The 24907-nt window shown below is 38.6% G+C and overlaps 1 protein-coding gene across 1 annotated transcript; it reads right to left on the bottom strand.

Moving 5' to 3' along the window:
• Positions 1-23058: 23058 nt before the first annotated feature.
• LOC142554800 (peroxidase 5-like) lies at positions 23059-24476 on the bottom strand. Its single transcript, XM_075665478.1, has 2 exons — positions 24172-24476; positions 23059-24061 (listed from the first exon to the last, which is right to left on the bottom strand). The coding sequence occupies exons 1-2, from the start codon at positions 24391-24393 to the stop codon at positions 23288-23290; spliced, it is 996 nt and encodes a 331-aa protein (XP_075521593.1). The 5' UTR covers positions 24394-24476; the 3' UTR covers positions 23059-23287.
• Positions 24477-24907: the final 431 nt, after the last annotated feature.

Raw genomic sequence — 24907 nt, 5'->3', positions numbered from 1 at the left:
CCCAAGAGGAAGCCGATAACAGCAACGAAGTGGTGGCAGGTACCATCTTACTCAATAAAATGCCTGCATATGCTTTGTTTGATTGTGGCACCACACATTCATTTGTGTCTAGAAGATTTGCTAAAAAGCTTAAACTTGAGCATGATATTCTTAGTGAACCGTTAAGAGTAGCAACACCTGCCAGCAAAACAATTGAAACACACAAAGTGTATCGAAGCTGTAAAATTTGTATCAGCAATCAAACTTTTGAAGTGGAATTAATTCAACTCAATATGGTTGAGTTTGACATCATCCTTGGAATGGATTGTTTAGCCAAAAACCATGCCATGGTAGACTGTCAAAAGAAAGATATTAGATTTCAAACTCGACAAAAATGGAAGTTGTATATCACGGAAAATCCAAAGAAAGAAAATCTCTACTATCGGCTTCACAAGCCTGGAAAGCTATAAATGGAGGAGAAGAAATTTACCTGGCAGTGATAAATGAAATCAAAGAAGAAGAAGTCCCAAAATGACTCTCGAAAGAGCGTTTCTTGTTTTTGGCCTCCATTCACCAAATTTCGACTTGTACAATTTTCGGAGCTTTATTTCATCATTTTAGGTGTATGTTAACCATGACTAAATGATGGTTTGATGTTGGTTCAGGTTGGTACGGAGTCATGGTTAGAAATTTAGTTGTTGGTCTAGTTGGCCCCGATTTTTATTGGTCCAATGACTAAGTTATTTTCAAGGAAAAATCATTTGCATATTTTTCATGTAAGAATTAGGTCGCAGCGAGCCTGGGGACGATCCAACCCATTCGGTAAAATAAAACAGGATATTTAATTATATTACGTGCATAAAAATATAAAATGTTCATTTTTGAGATATATGCGATATTGTTTGTGGTCACCTCACGTTCATGGGATTGCAGCTTATCATGGGATTATTACTTCATCCGGTGGTCACTGACCGGTTCATGTTCATGTATTGGTACGGATATCTAGTCCAATGGCTGTGATGATCTCTACCGCCCAGTATACTGTGGTTTAGTCTGATCAGACGATTCATTTCACGTTATGGGCCACTTGTGTAGAACATATTCTCAACAGAAAATTATTATATGCTATCTCATGACAGGGCTCTATCGAGCAAACATTTCACTTACGATTTTCAGTTCAGTTATGCACGTATTTATAATTACTCATGACAAGATATTTTCACGTTATGCTTTACGACATGATATTTTTACCCGGCATGAAATTTTATGATATATTTAATTGTTATCTACGATATATGCATGCTGAGTCTTTAGACTCACTAGACTTGATTGTTGTAAGTACTGATGAGGTCGGGACCGAGGGCGGGGACAGTGAGCCATCTTGGTTCGGCAGTAGTAGGAACACGAGGACCTCATTTATCAGTTTATTTATTATTTTATGCAAACTCACTTTATCGCAATGAATTATTTTAAGTTGTTGCTTTGAAACAAATATTTACTTCCGCTGCTATTTCGACATTTAAAACTTTTATTCCATTGTTACATTAAAACCTTAAAACTTTTATTCAGTTTATTATGAATTAGGCAAGTTATTTAACTTTAAAAAGAAATTTCAAATTTTTCCGCAAATTTTCAAGTACGAAATACGGGCCTTTACAGTTGATATCAGAGCCTATGTTCTTGTAGAGGGTTGTACTACTACTGACCTCGAGAAGCTCACGAAGTCACGTCTTCGGTCTATAAGTTTTACGTTTACGCATTTCTTTTACAGCATGAAATATTTTTACAGCATGTCTCACTGAAATGATTTATGTCAAGTGAAAGGGATTGATTTTAGGTGCCCGAAAGCGCAACGGAAGTTCAAAAAATTAATTTTCAACAAGAAAATTTCGGCCACCTATGTACTAGTGTTGTATCATATACAAAACACAATATATGTCATACATAGAGTGTTTAGAAATGTACCTATCAATCACAAGGATTGATTGTGGCTCCAACTTAGTTGTCAAACAACTAAGTTCTTCAATGGATGACCCAATCTACAAGCTTCCTTGTTCTTGAAATCTTTCCTTCAAATTAGGTCCACCACTAACAAGGTAGATCCACCCTAATTTTGTACTAGAAAAATTAGGGCATTTTTCTTTGAGAAGTGTGTGCTTTCATCAACAATTGAAGAAGCAAAAATGGTGGAGAATAATACTTCAAAATTTCAGCCATATGGTCTAAGGGAGAGAAGGGAGAGTTTTCTTGGTTGTGGAAAAAGTTGTTGTGTTGTCCCTAAAAGCATGTCCATGCCTTGGACATGGAAAAATTTGTCTCCCAACTCTTCAACTCCCCATGCACATTCTATTTGGGCTTGTAACAATTATAAGGCCCATGGACTTTTAATGTAAATGTCTCAAACACATTTGAGAACATTTAACCATCACTTGATTTTACTCAAGCCCACTAGTTTAATAATTATTTCTAATTGGGCTCTACAAGGCCCAATATTATTTAATTAATCCAACACTTGAATTAATTTAATTATTTGAACTCTACTAGGTCCACTAGTGTTTAATTAATTCAACACTTGAATTAATTTAATTTAGTCCATAATAATGTTTATGAAAATCACAATTTTCAAATACATTATTTGCTTGGCCAACTTTTAATTTAGGAACACTTCCTCAAATTAAAAGTTACATTCTCCTTTTTGAAGTCATACTTCTATTTTATTTCTGCTTATAAACTCCTTTATAAGCCGTTCAACACATTGAACTATTTTACTTTTCAACGGAATCTAAAAAGTTAGCACTTGTGTGACCCTCAATGGTTCATTGATACAACTAGTTGTGGGTTCACATCTCCATGTGATTCGGACTAAACATGTCCTTATTCGAGCATACCCCAATTGCTCCATTCTTACTTATCAACTCCTTGATAATAAGAACGTCAGAACTCAAGTCTGATAGTAACCAACAAATCATGTTAAACGCCTAGCAGCATCGCTTACATGATTCCCTAGGTATCAAATAATAGTGCCTGCAAGAACCATTCAATTATGGTTAGCGTACAGTACGGTCCCTTCAACTCATATATCCCGAACGATTCGACAATCATTGGTATATCGAGAGTGTCTCAATGAATCGATACTATGTGTCATGTCGTAGTTGCATCGATGGTTTAATCTATGAAACCCCTTTCATAATTACCACCATACTCTGATCAGAGATTTCATACTACATACACATAGGATATCCATACCCGAAGGTAAGCGGTGAATCCCAGACTACAATGCATCGACTCCTATATGTTTCGACAAAACACCCAACCTTGCCACCTGATGACCCCTTGAGAGTCGGTAAACTAGTCAAAGTGTAATGCTAGCACATAGAGTCTCAATGTTGTCCCGGGTCATAAGGACTAATGGTGTACAACCATAAACTAGGACGTTTCCACTCGATAAGTGAGAACCACTTGGAAAGTCCTTTATGGAGGGTTGTTCAGTGCACTCTACCAGGAGCACCTATCTGCACGCTCGGACATCACAATATCTCCTACCAATGAAACATGGTACTCACATCGCAGATACTAGTCTCGAACTCGAGCGGCCTATATCCTTCTTAGCGGCGGCTGAATCGACTAGGAACTGTTTAGAATATACAGTATTCCAAATATGAGTTTCATGATACTCATCATATGAGCATCTCATATTCTTTCTACTATTTGTATATTCAAGGGCTTTATCTATGTAACTAGCATGGGTATACAGATAAAGATGTGCAAAAATAATAATTTCAAATATTATTAAAATAAAGATTGTTTATACATAGAGTTTCATTGTGAACACTCGGCCAACACTTGGATCGACGTGCACCTACTCTAACAATCTCCCACTTGCACTAGAGCCAACTACCCATATTCTTCAAACCCATCGATTCGCGATGCTTCTCGAATAATGGTCCAGGTAAAGGCTTAGTTAGCGGATCAGCAACATTATCTGCGGAGCCGACTTTGTCAATCGAGACATCTCCTCTTTCCACAATCTCTCGGAGGATGTGGTACTTTCTCAATACATGTTAGGACTTCTGATGAGACCTTGGCTCCTTTGCTTGAGCTATAGCTCCCGTGTTGTCACACAACACCGGGACTGGAGCAACTCTATTAGGAATGACGTCCAACTCTTGGACGATATTCCTTATCCAAACAGCCTCCTTTGTTGCATCTGATGCAGCAAGATATTCGGCCTCAGTGGTGGAATCCGCTGTACTATCTTGTTTGGAACTCTTCCAAGAGACAGTAGCACCATTGAGCATGAATATGAATCCAGAGGTTGACTTCGAGTCGTCGACCTCGCTTTGGAAGCTAGAGTCGGTATAGCCTTCCAATTTCAGTTCTCCACCCCCATAGACCAAGAACAATTTATTGGTCCTTCTCAAATACTTGAGGATGTCTTTCACAGCTTTCCAATGTGGAAGACCAGGGTTCGATTGATATCTACTCACTACACTTAGTGAGAAAGCCACGTCAGGACGTGCAGATATCATCTCATACATGATGCTACCAATCGCAAATGCATACGGAATGCGTGTCATCGCCTCTATCTCTGCATCAGTCTTGGGAGACATAGACTTGGATAGGGACACGCCATGACACATTGGTAGATGTCCTCTCTTGGACTCATCCATCGAGAACCGCTTCACGATGGTATCAATGTATGTGGACTGGGTAAGACCAAGCAATCTTTTCGATCTATCTCTATAGATCTGTATTCCCAATACTAAAGATGCTTCACCCAAGTCCTGCATCGAGAACTTACTCGCTAACCATATCTTAGTTGATTGCAACATTCCTACATCATTCCCAATGAGTAGAATGTCATCAACATACAGCACCAGGGATGTCACAACACTCTCACTGACCTTCTCATACACACAGGGTTCCTCAGGATTCTTAGTAAAACCAAACTCTTTGATTGTACTATCGAATCTAAGGTTCCAACTCCTAGATGTCTGCTTTAGACCATAAATAGATCTCTGAATTTTTCATACCATATGCTCACTTCCGACAGATGTAAACCATTCGGTTTGAGACATGTAAATCTCTTCCTTAATATCCCCATTAAGAAAGAATGTCTTGACATCCATCTGCCATATCTCATAGTCATACCATGCAGCTATGGCTAGCAAAATCCTTATGGACTTGAACATTGCAACTGGAGAAAAGGTTTCCTCAAAGTCAACTCCTTGTCTTTGAGTATATCCTTTTGCCTCCAATCGCGCTTTGAAGGTCAATACCTTCCCATCCGCCCCAAGTTTCCTCTTGTAAATCCATTTACACCCTATGGGAACAATTCTCTCAGGTGGATCCACGAGATTCCACACTTGGTTTGAATGCATGGAATTCATCTCAGATTCCATCGCTTCAAGCCACTTGGATGAATTGGCATCAGATAACGCTTCCTTGAAGGTCCTTGGATCACATCCATGGTTAGGCTCATCATGGCCTTCTTCAAGAAGCAGACCATACCTCATAGGTGATCTCGAGACTCTCTCGGATCTTCTAGGAGCTTGTATCTCTTCTCTTGGCTCTTCGAGTGTGGGTTCTATAATTGTGGGTGTCTCTTGAACCTCTTCGAGTTCTATCATCTCCCCTTTTCTATCCAATAGAAATTCCTTTTTCAAAAAGGTTACATTCCTAGAAACAAACACCTTTGTTTCTTGGGGGATGATAGAAATAATATCCAACTAAATTCCTTGGATATCCGACAAAGTAACATAAAATGGATCGACTATCCAATTAATCTCCCACTACCTGCTTCACATAAGCAGGGCACCCCCATATTCTAAGATAAGAATATGGTGTCTGCCTTTGAATGGACATTTAGTGGAATATCTTTCAATTTTAAGTTATAGAGATCGTTTTTCAAGTTTACAAGTACCTAATCAAACATTCATTCTTGTAAATACTGCAAACACTTTTGCAAAATAAACAAGAATATCCATTTTTATCATCATAGAAATGGAAACAATGTTTTCACAAAATTAGGTACAAACAAAACATCTCTTAAAATTAACTTAAAATCATTGTTCAACAGCAAGTAAACATCTCCTTTGGCCTTGGCAGCAACTCTTGCTCCAATGCCCATCCTCAAGAAGGTCTCTCACCTTCCCTAAGCCTTCTACTTCTTCCCATCACCTGTAACTCATTACAGAGATGTGAGTCACAACCGGTATCCAATACCCAAGAACTAGAGTTAATTGAAATGTTTACTTCAATATAGAACATACCGTTTCCAGAACTCTTCTGGGCAAGAAATTCTCTGCAATTACGCCTCCAATGTCCAGGCTTTTTGCAGTGATGATAAATATCAGCAGTCTTATCAGCCTTAACTGGTGTGGCTGCCTCAACGGGATTCGGAGATTGCCTCAACAAGGGCACGTTCTTCTTGGGACGTTGGAAAGAACGCTTCTTTCCCTTCCTATGTGGATCAATCTTCGTACCAGATGAAGAACCCACATAAAGAACCAACTTCTCTTTCTTGATGGTAGATTCAAACGTAACAAGTATGTTAACCAACTCCTCAAGGGTCGGCTCTAGATTGTTCATGTTGAAATTCACCACAAAAGGATCAAATGAGGTAGGCAGCGATAAGAGCAACACGTCGGTGGTCAACTCCGAAGGCAACATCAGATCCATGCCAACGAGCTGGTCCACGAGCCCAATCAACTTCAGGCCATGCTCATGGACCGAGGCCCCATCTCGCATGCGCAAAGTGATCAGCTCCTTGACTGTAGCATGCCTAAGAGGCCGTGTTTGCTCACCAAAGAGCTCCTTGAGATGCAAATGAATGTCAGCAGCACTCTTTGCATCCTCAAAACGCCTCTGCAGCTCATCATTCTTAGAAGCCTGCATATAACACCTGGATTTCAAGTCATGGTCACACCATTCCTTGTAAGTCTGCAATTCCTCAGGAGTGCAATCAGTCGGAGCCTCAACAGGGGGCGACTCAGTCAGTGTATATGCTATCCTTTCCGAATTCAAGACAATCTTTAAGTTTCTTAGCCAAGTGAGATAATTAGGTCCAGTTAACACGTGTTTTTCAAGTATTGCAGATAGCGGATTGCGAATCGAAGACATTGTCAAAAATTGGACTGAAAAGTATAACAGATAAATGTTAATGACTATTTTAAAATATTTAGTAAGATATAAAGTATGAACTTTTACTTTATAAATGTTTACTCCCACTGTTTTGACATCTTTCACTACCCTCTAGTGAAAACGGGAAACTCCTTTCTTCGGTAGGTACGTAAGGTCCAATTAGCGAATCATGATCCCGAATAATATCAGCCAATCACAATTCCTAAAAGGTAGTTTCCAATTGCATCTCAAAGCAACCCTCTACGTAAACTTTTGTCTCACGTTTGATTAGGACCCAATAATATGACGTCGTTCATCTTTACGTGTCAAGCCTTACCCATCGATGTTGAACCTTAATGAACGGTCGCCATGAGTTCCCTCAATAATATGAGCCGAAATCATGGGAGTTCCACGTAGTTCACATCACCATGTCAATGGTAGTCACAGCTTTCCGGCACCCAGGGCCCCCCCAATCATATGAGCCAAGCCCCGAGCACGGGTAGCGTTCATCATGCACCCATTGTCGATGGAAAACATGGAAATTCTAAACAAATTTATAATTCCCCTTTTCGGGCTTGATATTAATTTTGAATCTTATTCAAAATGAGGGTTTTTAATTTTGAAAGGTCTCATCATAAATTTTATTTAAAAGCTTGCCATGTTTGATCGTATGTTTTTCGGATTCATGCAACTTTGTTATTATCATAATAATAACGCACATACTCATTATTTATAACATATCATGCATATATTATAAGCAGTAAACAAACAATGATGATCAATCGCCCCAATACTAATGGCCCGTGTGAGCTAAACACGGGCCTAGGTCCAATTCTAGGGTAATGCAAGGGATGCAAATGCAACTATTACATTAGCTTCCAATATTTACATGTCTTCGATCTTCATAATCATCATGGCCACCATCTTCCAATCTTTATTATCCACTATACTAATATTTACAAATAAATATCCATGGCAAATAGGGATACATCTCATGGGGGTGGGAACGGGCCATAAACCAAGCTCACTTTAAATTTGATAATTATTACAATCATTCAACACAAAATATCCTAGCATACACCTAGCAAATTGGGACTTGGGCTTTTGATCATCCTTCATGCATAATATCACATATCATACACCATCAATTAATTATCACAATAATTAATCGATCCAATATTATATATCTTGAACCAATCACTAACCGCCACGATTATAAACAAAATTAACAAATTATACAAACACCTTTGTCTACTTTCAATTAATTTATTTATAACCGAATTTCTTGTAAATTACAATTTACTATAAATAATTAAAGTCCAACTTAAATTATTTATTTTATGAGAAAATATTTGCAATTTTTGTAATTTTAAACTTAAAGACCCAAAAACTCATTTTTCACCAAAAATATTTTGGCTCATTTAAAATTCACAAATATGTTAGCCATCCAATAGCCCAACAACTCAAGGCCCATGACACTTTAATATTTCAAAACACCTTTTGAAAACCCTAGTCGTCATCGCCGTCGCCGGATTCCGGCCAACAACAAATTTTTTTTTTTAATTTTAAAAGATGGGGCTGTTCGGGCAGCCCTCGGGCTGCCCTAGCTACCCGAAATGGGCAGCCCCACGGGCAGCCTGAGCTGTCCCGAATTTTCCCCAAAATTCAGCCTTGGTTTTGTTGCAAAAATATTTCTCATGCGGTTAGAAATCGATCTCAATATAATATTATGTATATGCTACAAAAACTAGTACCCTTAACTCATGATACCACTTGAAAGTGATCGATTTTAGGTGCCCGAAGGCGCAACGGAAGTTCAAAAAATTAATTTTCAACAAGAAAATTTCGGCCACCTATGTACTAGTGTTGTATCATATACAAAACACAATATATGTCATACATAGAGTGTTTAGAAATGTACCTATCAATCACAAGGATTGATTGTGGATCCAACTTAGTTGTCAAACAACTAAGCTCTTCAATGGATGACCCAATCTACAAGCTTCCTTGTTCTTGAAATTTTTCCTTCAAATTAGATCCACCACTAACAAGGTAGATCCAACCTAATTTTGCACTAGAAAAATTAGGGCATTTTTCTTTGAGAAGTGTGTGCTTTCATCAACAATTGAAGAAGCAAAAATGGTGGAGAATAATACTTCAAAATTTCGGCCATATGGTCTATGGGAGAGAAGGGAGAATTTTCTTGGTTGTGGAAAAAGTTGTTGTGTTGTCCTAAAAGCATGTCATGCCTTTGACATGGAAAAAATTGTCTCCCAACTCTTCACCTCCCCATGCACAATCTATTTGGGCTTGTAACAATTACAAGGCCCATGGACTTTTAATTTAAATGTCTCAAACACATTTGAGACCATTTAACCATCACTTGATTTTACTCAAACCCACTAGTTTAATAATTATTTCTAATTGGGCTCTACAAGGCCCAATGTTATTTAATTAATCCAACACTTGAATTAATTTAATTATTTGAACTCTACTAGGTCCACTAGTGTTTAATTAATACAACACTTGAATTAATTTAATTTAGTCCATAATAATGTTTATGAAAATCACAATTTTCAAATACATTATTTGCTTGGCCAACTTTTAATTTAGGAACACTTCCTCAAATTAAAAGTTACATTCTCCTTTTTGAAGTCATACTTCTATTTTAGTTATGCTTATAAACTCCTTTATAAGCCGTTCAACACATTGAACTATTTTACTTCTCAACGGGATCTAAAAAGTTAGCACTTGTGTGACCCTCAATGGTTCATTGATACAACTAGCTGTGGGTTCACATCTCCATTTGATTCGGACTAAACATGTCCTTATTCGAGCATACCCCAATTGCTCCATTCTTACTTATCAACTCCTTGATAATAAGAACTTCAGAACTCAAGTCTGATAGTACCCAACCAATCATGTTAAACGCCTAGCAGCATCGCTTACATGATTCCCTAGGTATCAAATGATAGTGCCTGCAAGAACCATTCAATTATGGTTAGCGTACAGAACGGTCCCTTCAACTCATATATCCCGACCGATTCGACAACCATTGGTATATCGAGAGTTGTCAATGAATCGATACTATGTGTCATGTCGTAGTTGCATCGATGGTGTAATCTATGAAATCCCTTTCATAATTACCACCATACTCTGATCAGAGATTTTATACTACATACACATAAGATATCCATACCCGAAGGTAAGCGGTGAATCCCCGACTACCATGCATCGACTCCTATATGTTTCGACAAAACACCCAACCTTGACACCTGATGACCCCTTGAGAGTCGGTAAACAAGTCAAAGTGTAATGCTAGCACATAGAGTCTCAATGTTGTCCCGGATCATAAGGACTAATGGTGTACAACCATAAACTAGGACGTTTCCACTCGATAAGTGAGAACCACTTGGAAAGTCCTTTATGGAGGGTTGTTCAGTGCACTCTACCAGGAGCACCTATCTGCATGCTCGGACATCACAATGTCATCTACCAATGAAACATGGTACTCACATCGCAGATACTAATCTCGAACTCGAGCGGCCTATATCCTTCTTAGCGGCGGCTGAATCGACTAGGAACTGTTTAGAATATACAGTATTCCAAATATGAGTTTCATGATACTCATCATATGAGCATCTCATATTCTTTCTACTATTTGTATATTCAAGGGCTTTATCTATCCAACTAGCATGGGTATACAGATAAAGATGTGCCAAAATAATTTCAAATATTATTAAAATAAAGATTGTTTATACATAGAGTTTCATTGTGAACACTCGGCCAACACTTGGCTCGACGTGCACCTACTCTTACATCAAGATTATGAGTATGCAATATTTATTTAAATTTAAAGAAATAATAGAGATTATGCATGTTAGTTACGTATGGTTATGTATGGAACAGTATGCCTCCTAGACGCATTCTTGAGCGCACAAGAGATGATGAGCCTCGCCAGGAGGACGGTGAGAATCAGAGGCAGGAGAGAAATTTACCACCTGCACCTCCACCGGACATAAATGCCCAGATGTTAGCTGGGATGACTCATTTCTTCGCACAGTTTGCGGGGAAACAATGCTGTGGCAACCAGGCCGGCAGGTCCCGAGGCTACCTATGAGCGTTTCATGAAGATGAGGCCGAAGGAGTTCTAAGGGACTTCCGATCCTATGATTGCCGACGGCTGGATCAAGTCCCTCAAGGTTATCTTTGAGTTTATGGAGCTTGGGGATGCGGACAAAGTTCGTTGTGGGACATATCTATTTGGAGGAGACGCACGCCTATGGTGGGAAAGAGCATCTGTTGCCTTGAACTTGGCTACTCTGAGCTGGACGCGCTTCACGGAGGTATTTTACTCCAAATATTTTACTGACGAGGTGCGTGCCAGGTTGACCAGGGAGTTCATGACCCTGAGGCAGGGAGACTCGACTGTTACGGAGTTCATCCGTGAGTTTGAGAGGGGTTGCCATTTCGTGCCCCTGATTGCGAACGATTCCGGTGCCAAGATGAGACACTTTCTAGATGGTCTACGACCGATCTTGCGCCGTGATGTTAGGGTGGCTGGCCCTACTACGTATGACATCGCTGTCTCCAGAGCTCTAGGTGCAGAGCAGGACCAGCATGATATTGACAGGGACCGTCAGGGCAAGCGACGAGTCCAAGTGCCACACCGCCCTCCTCCTCAGCAGCAGCCACAGAATAAGAGGCCTTTCCACGGCCCACCTAGAAACAGAGGACAGCAGCAGCGGGAATGCGCAGTCCCGAGGACCTTTGAGCACCCAGTCTATCCTTAGTGCACACGCCGCCATGCTGGAGCATGTATGTATGGCTCAGGGAAGTGTTATAAGTGTGATAGTCCAGATCACCTACTGCAGCAGTGCCCTCGGGGGAGTTTGCCTACCCAAGACAGAGTTTTTGCTCTCCATGCAGCGGAGACGAACCCAGACACCATGCTCATGACAGGTATCTTTAAGATTTAAGTTAATATTCGAAATTCAATGTTTTGGGAATTTATGTTTTGGATTGAGATTTTGAACCTAGAAATTGCGATAGGATTGCATGCTCTAATCAGTGATACTTTCGTGAATTAGGTTAGAACAACTTTGACATTTGCATGTCTATAAGTTAGTTCTAGTAATTATTGGGTTCAGCTTGACGTTCCAGCCTTTCAGGGAGAATCTTTATAGCGGGTTCAGCTACGAAAGCCTTGATAGATTCAGGGGCTACCCATTCATTCATTTCGGAGACCTTTGCTAATTTTCTCAAGGTCAAGACCGTTGGGCTAAATATAGCCTATTCAGTAGTACTACCTTCTGGAGAGGAGATGGCAGGCTACCAATGTGATCCGAGACATAGACCTCGAGCTTCATGGCAATCTTGTTTATGCGGATCTGATCGTTCTGCCGATGCCAGAGTTTGACATTATTCTGGGGATGGACTGGCTATTAAGGAACAGAGTCGTGATCGACTTTCAGCGGAGATCTGTTCTATCCGACTGCCTGGGATGGAGCAGTTATTATTCGAGCCAGACAGGTACTTTCCTTTATCGCGCATTATACCTTGTGTCTAGGCTAGGAAGCTCATGCATAGAGGGTGTCGGTCATTTTTAGCAACTTTTATATCTGTCCCTGAGGCACCAAGTCAGTCGACCTCAGTTGTTCCGATTGTTAGGGATTTCATAGATGTTTTTCCTGAGGACGTCTCTAGTATGCCACCCGAGCGAGAGGTGGAGTTTTCTATTGAGCTTATGCCAGGTACGGCTCCGATTTCCAAAGCACCGTACCGATTAGCACCGACAGAGATGGCAGAACTTAAGAAGCAGATTCAGGAACTTCTCGACAAGGAGTTCATTCGCCCGAGTTTTTCACCATGGGGCGCGCCAGTCTTGTTTGTGAAGAAGAAGGATGGTACGATGAGGCTTTGCATTGATTACCGGGAGTTGAACAGGGTTACAGTGAAAAACAAATACTCACTTCCGAGGATTGAAGATTTATTTGATCAGTTGCAGGGAGCTTCGGTATTCTCAAAGATTGATATGTGTTCCGGTTATCACCAGTTGAGGTTGAAAGACGCCGATGTTCTCAAGACAGCTTTCAGGACTCGTTATGGCTACTTCGAGTTCCTTGTGATGCCGTTCGATTTGAGGAATACGCCAGCAATCTTCATGGATCTCATGAATCGCGTATTTCAATCGTATCTTGATCAATTTGTGATAGTATTCATAGACAACATTCTCATCTACTCTAAGAATCAAGAGGATCACAGCAGACATTTGACCGCAGTTTTGCAGACCTTGCAGAAGCATAAGTTATTCGCGAAGTTCAGTAAGTGCGAGTTCTGGTTAGAGAAGGTGGCGTTCTTAGGCCACATTGTTTCTAGCTGTGGTATTGAGGTAGACCCAGCGAAAGTTGCAGCAGTCAGAGATTGGGTTGTGCCGCAGAATGCATCAGAGATCTGCAGTTTCCTTGGGCTAGCAGGATATTACCGGAAGTTTATTCAGGGATTCTCCTCTATCGCAGTTCCACTCACGTCGTTGACAAAGAAGAATGTTAAATTTGTGTGGAGCGATGAGTGTCAGAAGAGCTTTCGATACTTTGAAGCAAGCTCTTACCTCAGCGTCAGTATTGGCCATGTCATCGGGCCCGGCGAGTTTGTTTTGTATACTGATGCTTCGAAGCTCGGTTTAGGCGCAGTGTTGATGCAGCATGGGAAGGTGATAGCGTATGCTTCTCGACAGTTGAAAATCCATGAGAAGAACTACCCTACCCACGATCTAGAGTTGGCCGCCGTAGTATTTGCCTTGAAGATTTGGAGGCATTATTTGTACGGAGAGAAGTGCCAGATCTTTACCGACCATAAGAGCCTCAAGTACTTCTTTACACAGAAAGAGCTGAATATGCGTCAGAGGCGTTGGTTGGAGCTAGTGAAGGACTATGACTGTGACATTAGTTGCCACCCGGGCAAAGCTAATGTAGTTGCGGATGCATTGAGCAGGAAAGTCGCAATGATGGCTCATCTAGCGATTTTGAGGCCTCTTCAGTCTGAGATGCAGAGGTTTGATCTAGAGACTTATCCTCGAGGTAGAGTTCCCCGTCTATCTACTTTGACGATTCAGTCTTCCCTTCTAGACCGTATTCGCAGTGGTCAGTCAGCAGATGAGCAGTTGGAAAAGTGGAAGCAGAGGGATGAGGCCAAGGGCAGTATCTTGTATACAGTAAGCGACGGGATTGTGAGATACCGAGATAGGATGTGGGTTCCTAGCAGTGATTCTATCCGAGCAGATATTATATCCGAGGCCCATATGTCGCCGTACTCTATTCATCCTGGGAGTACAAAGATGTATAAAAATCTGCAGTTGTTGAATTGGTGACCCGGAATGAAGAAGGATATCAGAAGTTTCGTATCCGAGTGTCTGACGTGCCAGCTAGTGAAAGCAGAGCATCAAAGACCAGCAGGCTTGCTCAAGCCTCTTCCTATTCCCGAGTGGAAGTGGGAGAATATTACCATGGACTTCGTGACCGATTTGCAGAAGTCAGTTAGAGGGTCAAATGCTATCTGGGTGATTGTTGATCGTCTTACCAAATCAGCGCACTTCTTGCCTATCAAGACGACTTTCACCACGATTCAGTATGCAGAGTTGTATATCCGAGAGATAGTCAGACTTCATGGTATTCCCGTTTCTATAGTGTCTGACTGAGATCCTAGATTCACTTCCGCATTTTGGAAGAGTCTGCATTCAGCAGTGGGTACGAAGTTGTTGTTTAACACAGCTTTCCACCCTCAGGCAGATGGGCACTCAGAGAGAGTTATCCAGATTTTGAAGGATCTTCTCCGTGCTTGTGTCATGGACTTTTCAGGGAGCTAGGAGTCGAATTTTCCATTGGTAGAGTTCACCTATAACAACAGTTTCCAGTCGTTTATAGGTATGGCTCCGTTTGAGGCACTGTATGGTCGAAAGTGCAGATCGCCGGTTCATTGGGATGAAGTAGGGGAGAGATCAGAGTTCCAGAGATTATTCAGCAGGCTGCCGATGTAGTAGTCAAGATCCGTGATAGGATGAGGACTGCACAGAGTCGACAGAAGAGTTATGCAGATCAGAGGAGGAGAGATCTAGAGTTTGCCGTTGGCGACCATGTTTTTGTGAAGGTAGCACCTATGAAAGGTGTCATGCGGTTTGGGAAGAAAGGAAAGCTCAGTCCGAGATTCATCGGACCATTCGAGATCCTCGACAGGGTTTGGTCGTTAGCTTATCGTGTTGCTCTTCCGCCGAATCTGGCTGGAGTACACAATGTGTTCCACGTCTCTATGCTGAGGAAGTCTATGGCGAATCCTTCGCATGTCCTGAATTTTGAACCGTTGCAACTCACTCCGAACCTGTCTTATGAAGAGAGACCAGTGCAAATCTTAGACAGACAGGAGAAGAAGCTTCGGAACAAGCTGGTTAAGCTAGTGAAAGTCAAATGTCTTAATCATCCAGAGGAAGAAGCTACGTGGGAATCTTAGTCAGAGATGACGAGTCGGTATCCCGAGTTATTCGGTAAGTTTTAATTTCGAGGACGAAATTTCTTTTAAGGGGGAGAGTTGTAGAACCCGTTAAATCAGACTACGTATAATAAGCCAGGCATAATTTCTAGTATTTAAAATTAAAAATGATTTCTTTATTTTTTTGGCATTTTAAAGTTATTTAGTCTTGGTTATTTATTTTAAATCGCATGAGTTTAGTTTTGTATTTTAAGTTAAATAAGCGAGGCCGGACTGGAGTTGGAGTAATGAGATAAATTTTAATAATGAGAAAATATTCTTAGACTTAATTTAAGATAAAGAATAAATTATTTTAAGGTAAAAGAATGTTTAGGGATTTAATTAATTAATTGAATTTAGTAGTAAATAAGTTCCTTTATGCCCAATAATTTAATTAAAAGCCTAAATTAAAATGTGTGACCAATTGAGATAAGTTAATCTAGGCTTATTTTATTTAATAAATTATAGATTTACATGTTAGTAATTTACTTTAAGAAAATTGCCATGCATGCAAGATAATCACTAAACTAATTAATTACTTAATTTACTAAAATACTTAATGGGTAGATAAAACTTTAAAGATTTAAAATACAATATTTAAGCAATATTCCACCCCATTTTAATAAGAAATTTTTGGTAATTACTTAGGAGATTTGAATTTAGTTAGTCAACTCACTACCTTTGATTCATTTCCTTATTCTTTACATGGTAGATGATTCCCTTCATTTTTATTCACCGCTAATTAACAATTACGCAATATTCTCCCTTATTTGATAAGCTAGAATCGGCCATCACCCTATCAAATATCCCTCAAATCAAATCATATCAAACCATTTCCTTATCCCTCAAACTTTAGGATAGAAAAGATTTGAGCTTGCCATTTAATCTCCCATCTACTTTGCAACTTCTTCATTCACCTCCTAGACTTTTTCTCTCCCCATTTTCGAAAACTTGAGAGCAATTTCAGTGGAAAAATCGTGAGTTCCTAGGGAGGAACAAGAGAGAAAAACAAGCAAGAAGCAAAGCAACTCCGTCTCCACCGCGCCGTGTCGTCGTTTGATTTGTTTTCTTTTCAAAACAAATTTCCAGGCATGTATATACATTTATTTTCTCTTCAATCAAGTTATATAATAATTTAAAACATTACACGTACATGAATCATGAAGCAAAATCAATTTTTGGACAGCAACTTTCAAAAAACATGTACAGAATTTTCGGCTCTTCCCACATGCACTTCACGTTCCTTGTTGTTTTTGTGGTTACAGGGTTGGCTCGATTTCCAGGGACTCAAGGCTAATTTTAGACATGATATAGGGTGTGTTAGGAAGGGAGTTGTCCAATGGTTTCAGCCCCTTTCCCCCTTGCATCATGTTTTGGACAGCAACTCCCCAACATGTCATTTTGTGTCTCGATTTGCATGTTTATTGTCTAAGGTGAAGATTATGATCTTGGCTGCCCTAGGGGCTGTAGCCATGGTTATAACCTCTCCTTGGTATGTCTAATACGTCACCAAGTCGGCCTTTCAAGGCTTGGTCCATGGTTCCCTCGGTTTTTAAATAAACAAGACAAGTGCCCTTCGATCCCCTTTATTTTTCCTTCATGTGTAGCTTCCCATTTTAGGGGTGGTGTGGATATTGGTTGGCTTTTTAGCCCTTAGCCACGGTTCACACAATACCTCATGAGGTCTAGATCATGCCATGGTCAATCCTATGGCCACTGGAATGATACATGACGACAGGAACAAGCGAGACGTCCCACGCGTGCAGTTTGGTTCTGGGTTGGAAGCGTGGTGATGTTCGGGTGTTGCTTGGATTGTGGCTGGCCTAGGGCCCTTAGCCATGGTTCACGCCACACCTTAGGATGTTGGTAAGAGGTTCTGGTTGGTGGTTCAAGCCCCAATGGCCAATAGTCTTGAAAACGAAGCGATGCAAGCACAAGCGTTGTTGCTGTAATTGGACAGCAGTTTGGGGCTCGGTTCAGAGGGGTCGTTTGAGTTTTTGGTTGGCTTTTAGCCTATGATCTTGGACTGAACAATACTTCATCAAGTTAGGAAGGTCATGTTTTTGGCCGTTTGTTATTCGGTTAAGTAGAGAGGTCGTACGAAATTTACAGTGCAATGTGCCAAAATGACTCTCGAAAGAGCGTTTCTTGTTTTTGGCCTCCAATCTCCATTCACCAAATTTCGACTTGTACAATTTTCGGAGCTTTATTTCATCATTTTAGGTGTATTTTAACCATGACTAAATGATGGTTTGATGTTGGTTGGGGTTGTTACGGAGTCATGGTTAGAAATTTAGTTGTTGGTCTAGTTGGCCCCGTTTTTTTTGGTCTAATGACTAAGTTATTTTGAAGGAAAAATCATTTGCATATTTTTCATTTAAGAATTAGGTCGCAGCGAGCCTGGGAACGATCCAACCCATTCGGTAAAATAAAACAGGATATTTAATTATATTACATGCATAAAAATATAAAATGTTCATTTTTTAGATATATGCGATATTGCTTGTGGCCACCTCATGTTCATGGGATTGCAGCTTATCATGGGATTATTACTTCATCCGGTGGTCACTGACCGGTTCATGTTCATGTATTGGTACGGATATCCAGTCCAAGGGCTGTGATGATCTCTACCGCCCAGTATATTGTGGTTTAGTCTGATCAGACGGTTCATTTCACGTTTTGGGCCACTTGCGTAGAACACATTCTAAACAGAAAATTATTATATGCTATTTCATGACAGGGCTCTATCGAGCAAACATTTCACTTATGATTTTCAGTTCAGTTATGCACGTATTTATAATTATTCATGACAAGATATTTTCACGTTATGCTTTACGACGTGATATTTTTACCCGGCATGAAATTTTATGATATATTTACTTGTTATCTACGATATATGTATGCTGAGTCTTTAGACTCACTAGACTTTATTGTTGTAGGTACTGATGAGGTCGGGACCGAGGGCGGGGACCAGTGAGCCATCTTGGGTCGGCAGTAGTAGGAACCCGAGGACCTCATTTATCAGTTTATTTATTATTTTATGCAAACTCACTTTATCGCGATGAATTGTTTTAAGTTGTTTCTTTGAAACAAATATTTACTTCCGCTGCTATTTCGACATTTAAAACTTTTATTCCACTGTTACATTAAAACCTTAAAACTTTTATTCAGTTTATTTTATGAATGAGGCAAGTTATTTACCTTTAAAAAGAAAATTTCAAATTTTTCCGCAAATTTTCAAGTACGAAATACGGGCCTTTACAAAACCACTGAAACAGCCCAACCAGAAGAAAGTACAGCTCTTGCACAATCTACTGCTCCTGAAGGAACTTCTGCAGCACCACAACCGCTTTATCTAATGCTCAAACAGAAGATGTCCCTTCTACTGCATTGATTGTCCCTCCTTCTGGTTCTGCTGCTCACATTGCTCATATTGAAGATATCTGGCAGCGTCTTCAAGAAAGATCCCCCTCCCCCGAAGAAGAGTTTGACATTGAATTTGAGATAGATGTTCTGAAAAGAAATCTTGACAATCTCTCGGAGATAGTGAAACAGTTGTTCCGTGAACATGCTGGTGAAGTTATTGCTACCAAATTCTTCCGCTGACTGCATCTCTAAAGAAATCACTCGCACGGCAGAATCAATGGTCAAACTGAATATTGAAACCAGCATCTTCAGACAATCTTTTTTCACAAGTCAAAGCAACATCTTGCTCGGTCAAGCTAAGATTAACTAAAACTATCTCTGATCATGATTCATCTATTCTCCCAGTCTCCAAAAACGTTGCAGCTATAGATTTGAAACTCGAACTTATTAATGTCAAGATTGAGTCCCAATATCAATCTCTTCATGCTCTTAATGAACGAGTTTCTAATCAAGCAACATATCTGGAGAAGCTGAATAATGGAATTCTTACTCTTACTGTTCGGGTGGATGACTTGCTCTCTCGTATCAATGCCAAAAAAGGGGAATCAGAAGACAGAACATGAGATGGCAGACCTTCATAAGGCAGAACAAGAGATGGCTGACATCATGCAGAGTCATCATTCAAAAATGAAGATCCTCAAAACGAGGAAACTGTTTTCAGAGATATTGGCACTGTCGATTAAACTCTTTTGTTTAAATTGCTTATCAATTATTTTTTTATATACTCTATCTGTTTTTCGTTATAATTGTTTTACTAACATCTAGGTTTTGGCATTACCACAAAGTGGGAAATTGTTAGACTTAATTTAATTGTGGTGATGAGAGCATAAACCAGTAGGTCGTGATAGTAAAAACAGAAGACAACATAAATAGTAGAAGAACTCGTATCGCTAAAACAGAAGCAGTACTTATCGAGTACTGAACGACTTGAAAAAGCAGAAGCAGAACTTAACTTGAGCAGAAGAACAACTTAGCTTAAGCAGAAGCAGAACTTAACATCTTTCGTTTGATCGTTACAAGTCTTAAATCTTATCGTTACTTTACCTAGTACTAGTATTAATTACACCATTTAATGTTGTACGAAGTCATTTAAGACGCCTTACTAGTTTTTATATAAAACAAAGACTGATTATTCTGAAGCTTTATGCAGGACCCTTTTTCGATGATAAAGCTGATTTACTCGTAGTCAAAGAAGCTGTTTTGTTTATAGACGTTGGATTCAAGGTTTCTATATATATAAAAAGGATCAATCCAATATAGACAACAACGATAAATTATTATCAAGGAATACATTTTCTATCCAACGTTGTTTTGAGCAATCAAGAACTTTCTTTATCTTCAAGCTCAAATATACAGAAAAGTAGCACACTATTTATAGCAGATATCTGATCTTCTGAGATCATCTTGTGCTGCTGTTTCGTTATCTCTTCACAAGCTATTCACTTTATCATATCTTATTGAGAAGAGTTTGTAATATAGAAAAGAGTCTTTTCCAAAACCTTGTCTTGTTCATTATCTTATGTTGTGAAACTAAGAGTTTCAGTAGGCGAAGGGTAAGCCCTACTGAAGTGGGTGTGTACAAGAGTTGTACTGTAAAAACTAAAGTCTTTTAGTGATATCTTCCTGAAATAGAAGAAGGGATGACGTACAAGATTTCATCTTCGAACTTCCAGAAATAATTACTGTCTACTGCCTACTATTATATTGATTTCACCTCAAACCATCATATCATTTCCGCACAAATTATTGTGATCTGCTGGAAATATATTCGAACAAGATAAACTATAATCTTTAACATGATTCTAGCACCTTTGCAAAAACGTCAAAGAAAGAATGAGTTTATTAACCCTCCCTCTAAACTCTATATCAGGACCGAGCTCTTGCCGCTTTACCAAAAGCTATAGCTAGTGGTAATGGTGCAACTCAAATCTTTTAAACCGCACAACAACTCAAGCACCACGATTCGATCGCTGTACCAAGCAGGGACAATTATTGCACCCAACAATCTCCCTCCCAGTCATTGCACTCCTTGCAATCAATAGGAATCGAACCCGTGACGTTGGCTCTGATACCAGTTGTAGGACCAAGCGCTTGTCGTTTTACCAAAAGTTATAGCTAGTGGTAATGGTGCAACTTAAATCTTTTAAATTGCACAGAATGCTCAAGCACCACGATTCGATCGCTCTACCAAGCAGGGACAATTATTGCACCCAACAATCTCCCTCGCAATAATTGCACTCCTTGCAATCAATGAGAATCGAACCCGTGATCTTGGCTCTGATACCAATTGTAGAACCGAGCGTTTGTCGCTTTACCAAAAGCTATAGCTAGTGGTAATGGTGCAACTCAAATCTTTTAAACCACACAGCAGCTCAAGCACCACGATTCGATCGTTCTACCAAGCAGGGACAATTATTACACCCAACATGTTAACTTAATTATTTCATTTTATTTTAAATTATCTTTTACTAATTTTTCATAATAATTTTTGTTTTAAGTTTTAAATATTAAATATTCTACAATATAAAATTTTTAAACAAAAACCTTGAGGCATCAAACAATCCAGTTGTTTTCTCACACAATAAAATTTATAACAATGAAAGGATTAAGTGTTAAGCGCGATAAAAAAATTGAAAAAAAAGGTGAAAAATACGAGTTTAAGTGTGAGATTTTTAAATAAAACTTTAAGTTTATTTTCATTTTTTGAATTTAAATTAACTTTTATTATAAATTTCCTACAAAAGTTAATTTTATATATTAAATATTTGATAATATAAAATTTGTAAACAAAATAAGGGAAAAACATCAAAATATTCTTTGATTGTTACTCTTGGTGTAATTTTTTTTACAGATGTATACATTTATTATTCCATAAACCTTGAGGCATCAAACAATCCGTTCCATATTAAAGTCTTGAACTAAATCTTTCGTGATCAGGAAAGAATCCCGAAGAGTATGAATACATCATTCAATGTACAAATTACCAAAGATAAAATACGATCAGCATAAATTTTATATTTTAAAGAACTTACTTTATTAGAGTCGTTTCCATATGAAAGGTTTTTCTTGTTAGAGTTATTGTCATACAAAGTATCTATCTTTAAATATATAAATACGAGGTACCAGGTATTCTTTATGATTTTGACACATCCACCCATTGCTTACACAAGCTTACACAAGCGCTACTATTCTCGTACATTTAAGTATTCTCTCATGACTGACTTAAGCATCGAAGAGGATGCACCGTAAACTCTTCTGGCGCCCTCTAGCATTGTTCGTCCATCTAGTTCATCTCGGATTCCACCCGATCAGCGAGGCTCTGCTCGGCTCACACCATATCAGTCAGGAGGAATTAATTATTTTAGCACACCAGACCGAACCCTAGGTACGTGAAAATTTTGGTATCATCATATATATTTATATTATATTATTATCTAAAATCTTAAAATAATGTTTTTTTAAACAAATTAAATGTATTATAAATTTTCTAAATTTTAATAAATTATATTTTTAACATGTTTAAATAGACAACATGTTAGATGCTTGCCAACTAAAAAAAATATAATTCAAATTTATGGCAACTTTGTAAAATTAATAATTATTACGATAAAAAAACTGTTTATTGCATAAAAAAATTAATTTAAATAATCAAAATATAAAAATTAAAGATTTAAAATATGAACACCATATATATTTATTTTAAAACATAGAAAATATGTAAAAAAATTTAAAAATAAAGAATCAAAATAAATTAAAAACTATGTTAAAATACCAATTGTTTATATCAAATTAAACAAACTAAAATTCGAATTTAAATTGGTTTAATCAACTTTGAAAATAAATCAAATTTATATGCTATATCAAAATTTAAGGTGCAATTTAAAATATAATAGTTAATAATGAGATTAGTATTATAATTTAATACAAAACTTATGATTAAATTTTTAAATACAATTTAAATAAAAATGAGATCTTTATCTAGCTAGGCAAAGAAAAATAAGAATGACGAAGGAACAATAAAAGTGTTTGTACCATTGCTTTATTTATATTTGTTTGCTCACGCAATAAAATTTGATAACAATGAAAGGAACAATTCATTAATAAATTAAACTCGCAATTAAAATTTTAAAATGACTGAAGACAATAAAGTAAATTTAAAAGATTAAAATTAGTTACAGTTGCATGAACAATCAAAGATTTGAAGAAAAAACATAAAAACAACACAAAAAAATGATAGTATTTAATTGACAATCCTGCAATTTCTTCTGATTTCACCCTGATTTCCGGTAAGAACATCGATTAAACCCATTTTTATCGTGGCCTTTGCGTACTTGTTGGCCCACGAAGCTCCATTTTTTGCGTTGTTCGTCACCATCCAAGCAGTGGAAGGGCTAGTGGCAAGTGTTTGATCTGAAGTCAACAACCCATGCTTGTTCTTTAGAAGTAAATAGTACTTGTTATCCAAATTGTTGGGAGAAAGGAAGTCTAGAGGCACTGTTGGATCAGTTCTAGCATTGGATGAAGGCGCAGGACACCTCTTTCTCAGTTCCCTAGCAAATTTTGGGTCCATGGAAGGATCAATCGGATGAGTGGAATTGAAGTTGTAGATTCGGTTTGAGAAAGAAGAGCAATGAGATATTCCGATGGAGTGTGCCCCGGAAAGGGTCACCATTTCGTCTGCCGACAACCCTTTACGTGCAAAGTTTTGAACGAGTTGTGCTGCGTTGAAAGATGGGGGAGGAAGGTTTTGAGTAACTTCGTCTTCTATGGATACTCGCCCGTCGAGACGACCGGATGGGACCGCGTAGTTTATGCCACCGAGCTTGCAGGCGCTGTCACGAGCCGCAAATGCTAGTATATCAGCACATGAGACTTTTCGTGGGCAGGCTGATTCGAGAGCAGCCTTGGCTGCATCAATCACTTCGAAACCACGCAAGCTCGGGTTGTTGGCCGGGTGTTCTTTCTCCGAACGACGACCAGGGGTGGAATCCAGAAGAACCGATGCATCACAACCCTATAAAACAAAAGAGCATTTAAATTTTAGCTCCACTACTACTCAAATTTACGTAGAGAACAAATACAAAAAAAAAAAAAAAAAAACACCTAAAATGTATATAAACATACCCTTACGAAACAATCATGAAAATGCATTCTGATGATGCCTGCACCGAGTCCAGGGTTCCTCGCCAGAGCTATGTTAACTTGTTTCCTTATAATGGCTTCAGCAGATGGGCAACTGTGCTTGTAGTAACCCACTTTTAGTGAAGCCAACGAAACTGTAGCCATTGTTGATATAATTGTAAGAAACAAGATCAAGCCACCCGAAAATTTACTAGAAGGCATCATCTTTTTTAATATAAAAAGAATCAAACAATTAAATCCGAAAGAATAGCGAAATGAAATCAAGATTTTAATACTAAATATGAATTCAGGATATTACTTAGGTGATGAGAATGGCTAGAGCAAATGGCATTTGAAGGTATATATAGATGAAAGAATCACTATAAAATACATTATACTACAATTCCATAGGCAATGAAACAGTCTTTGGTATACTTTTTTATAATTAACAGCTTGTTGTTAGCTAAGTTTGCTTAAGAAATTGATGTTTTTATATATTTCTTTTACCAAGTTCGGTAGTTGACTTCTCTTCCATTCAGAGACTCGATCAACCAACCTGCAATGTCAGCGTCTTATTACGTAGATATTTCATTATAATTTTTGTTCATATTTCAATTGCAACAAGCAACAGTGACAAGAAGACGATTTTGAGAGGAAATTATCAAGCAAATCATTCCTACACCTTCGTACGCATATTACATACATTCTTTTCTTTGACTGAATTTTGTTTTATGGACGG

Source organism: Primulina tabacum, chromosome 8, assembly GCF_025594145.1.
Source record: "Primulina tabacum isolate GXHZ01 chromosome 8, ASM2559414v2, whole genome shotgun sequence".
In the NCBI taxonomy this organism is placed as follows: domain Eukaryota; kingdom Viridiplantae; phylum Streptophyta; class Magnoliopsida; order Lamiales; family Gesneriaceae; genus Primulina; species Primulina tabacum.
This window is presented reverse-complemented; position numbering and strand designations above follow the sequence as displayed.

What these genes read in the sequence shown, in the direction of transcription:
- LOC142554800 (XM_075665478.1), bottom strand. Translation starts at nt 24,393, where the DNA reads ATGATGCCTTCTAGTAAATTTTCGGGTGGCTTGATCTTGTTTCTTACA. An exon ending in TTCATGATTGTTTCGTAAGG is followed by an intron (nt 24,062 to 24,171) that starts GTATGTTTATAT and finishes TTTGTTTTATAG; the next exon opens with GGTTGTGATGCATCGGTTCT.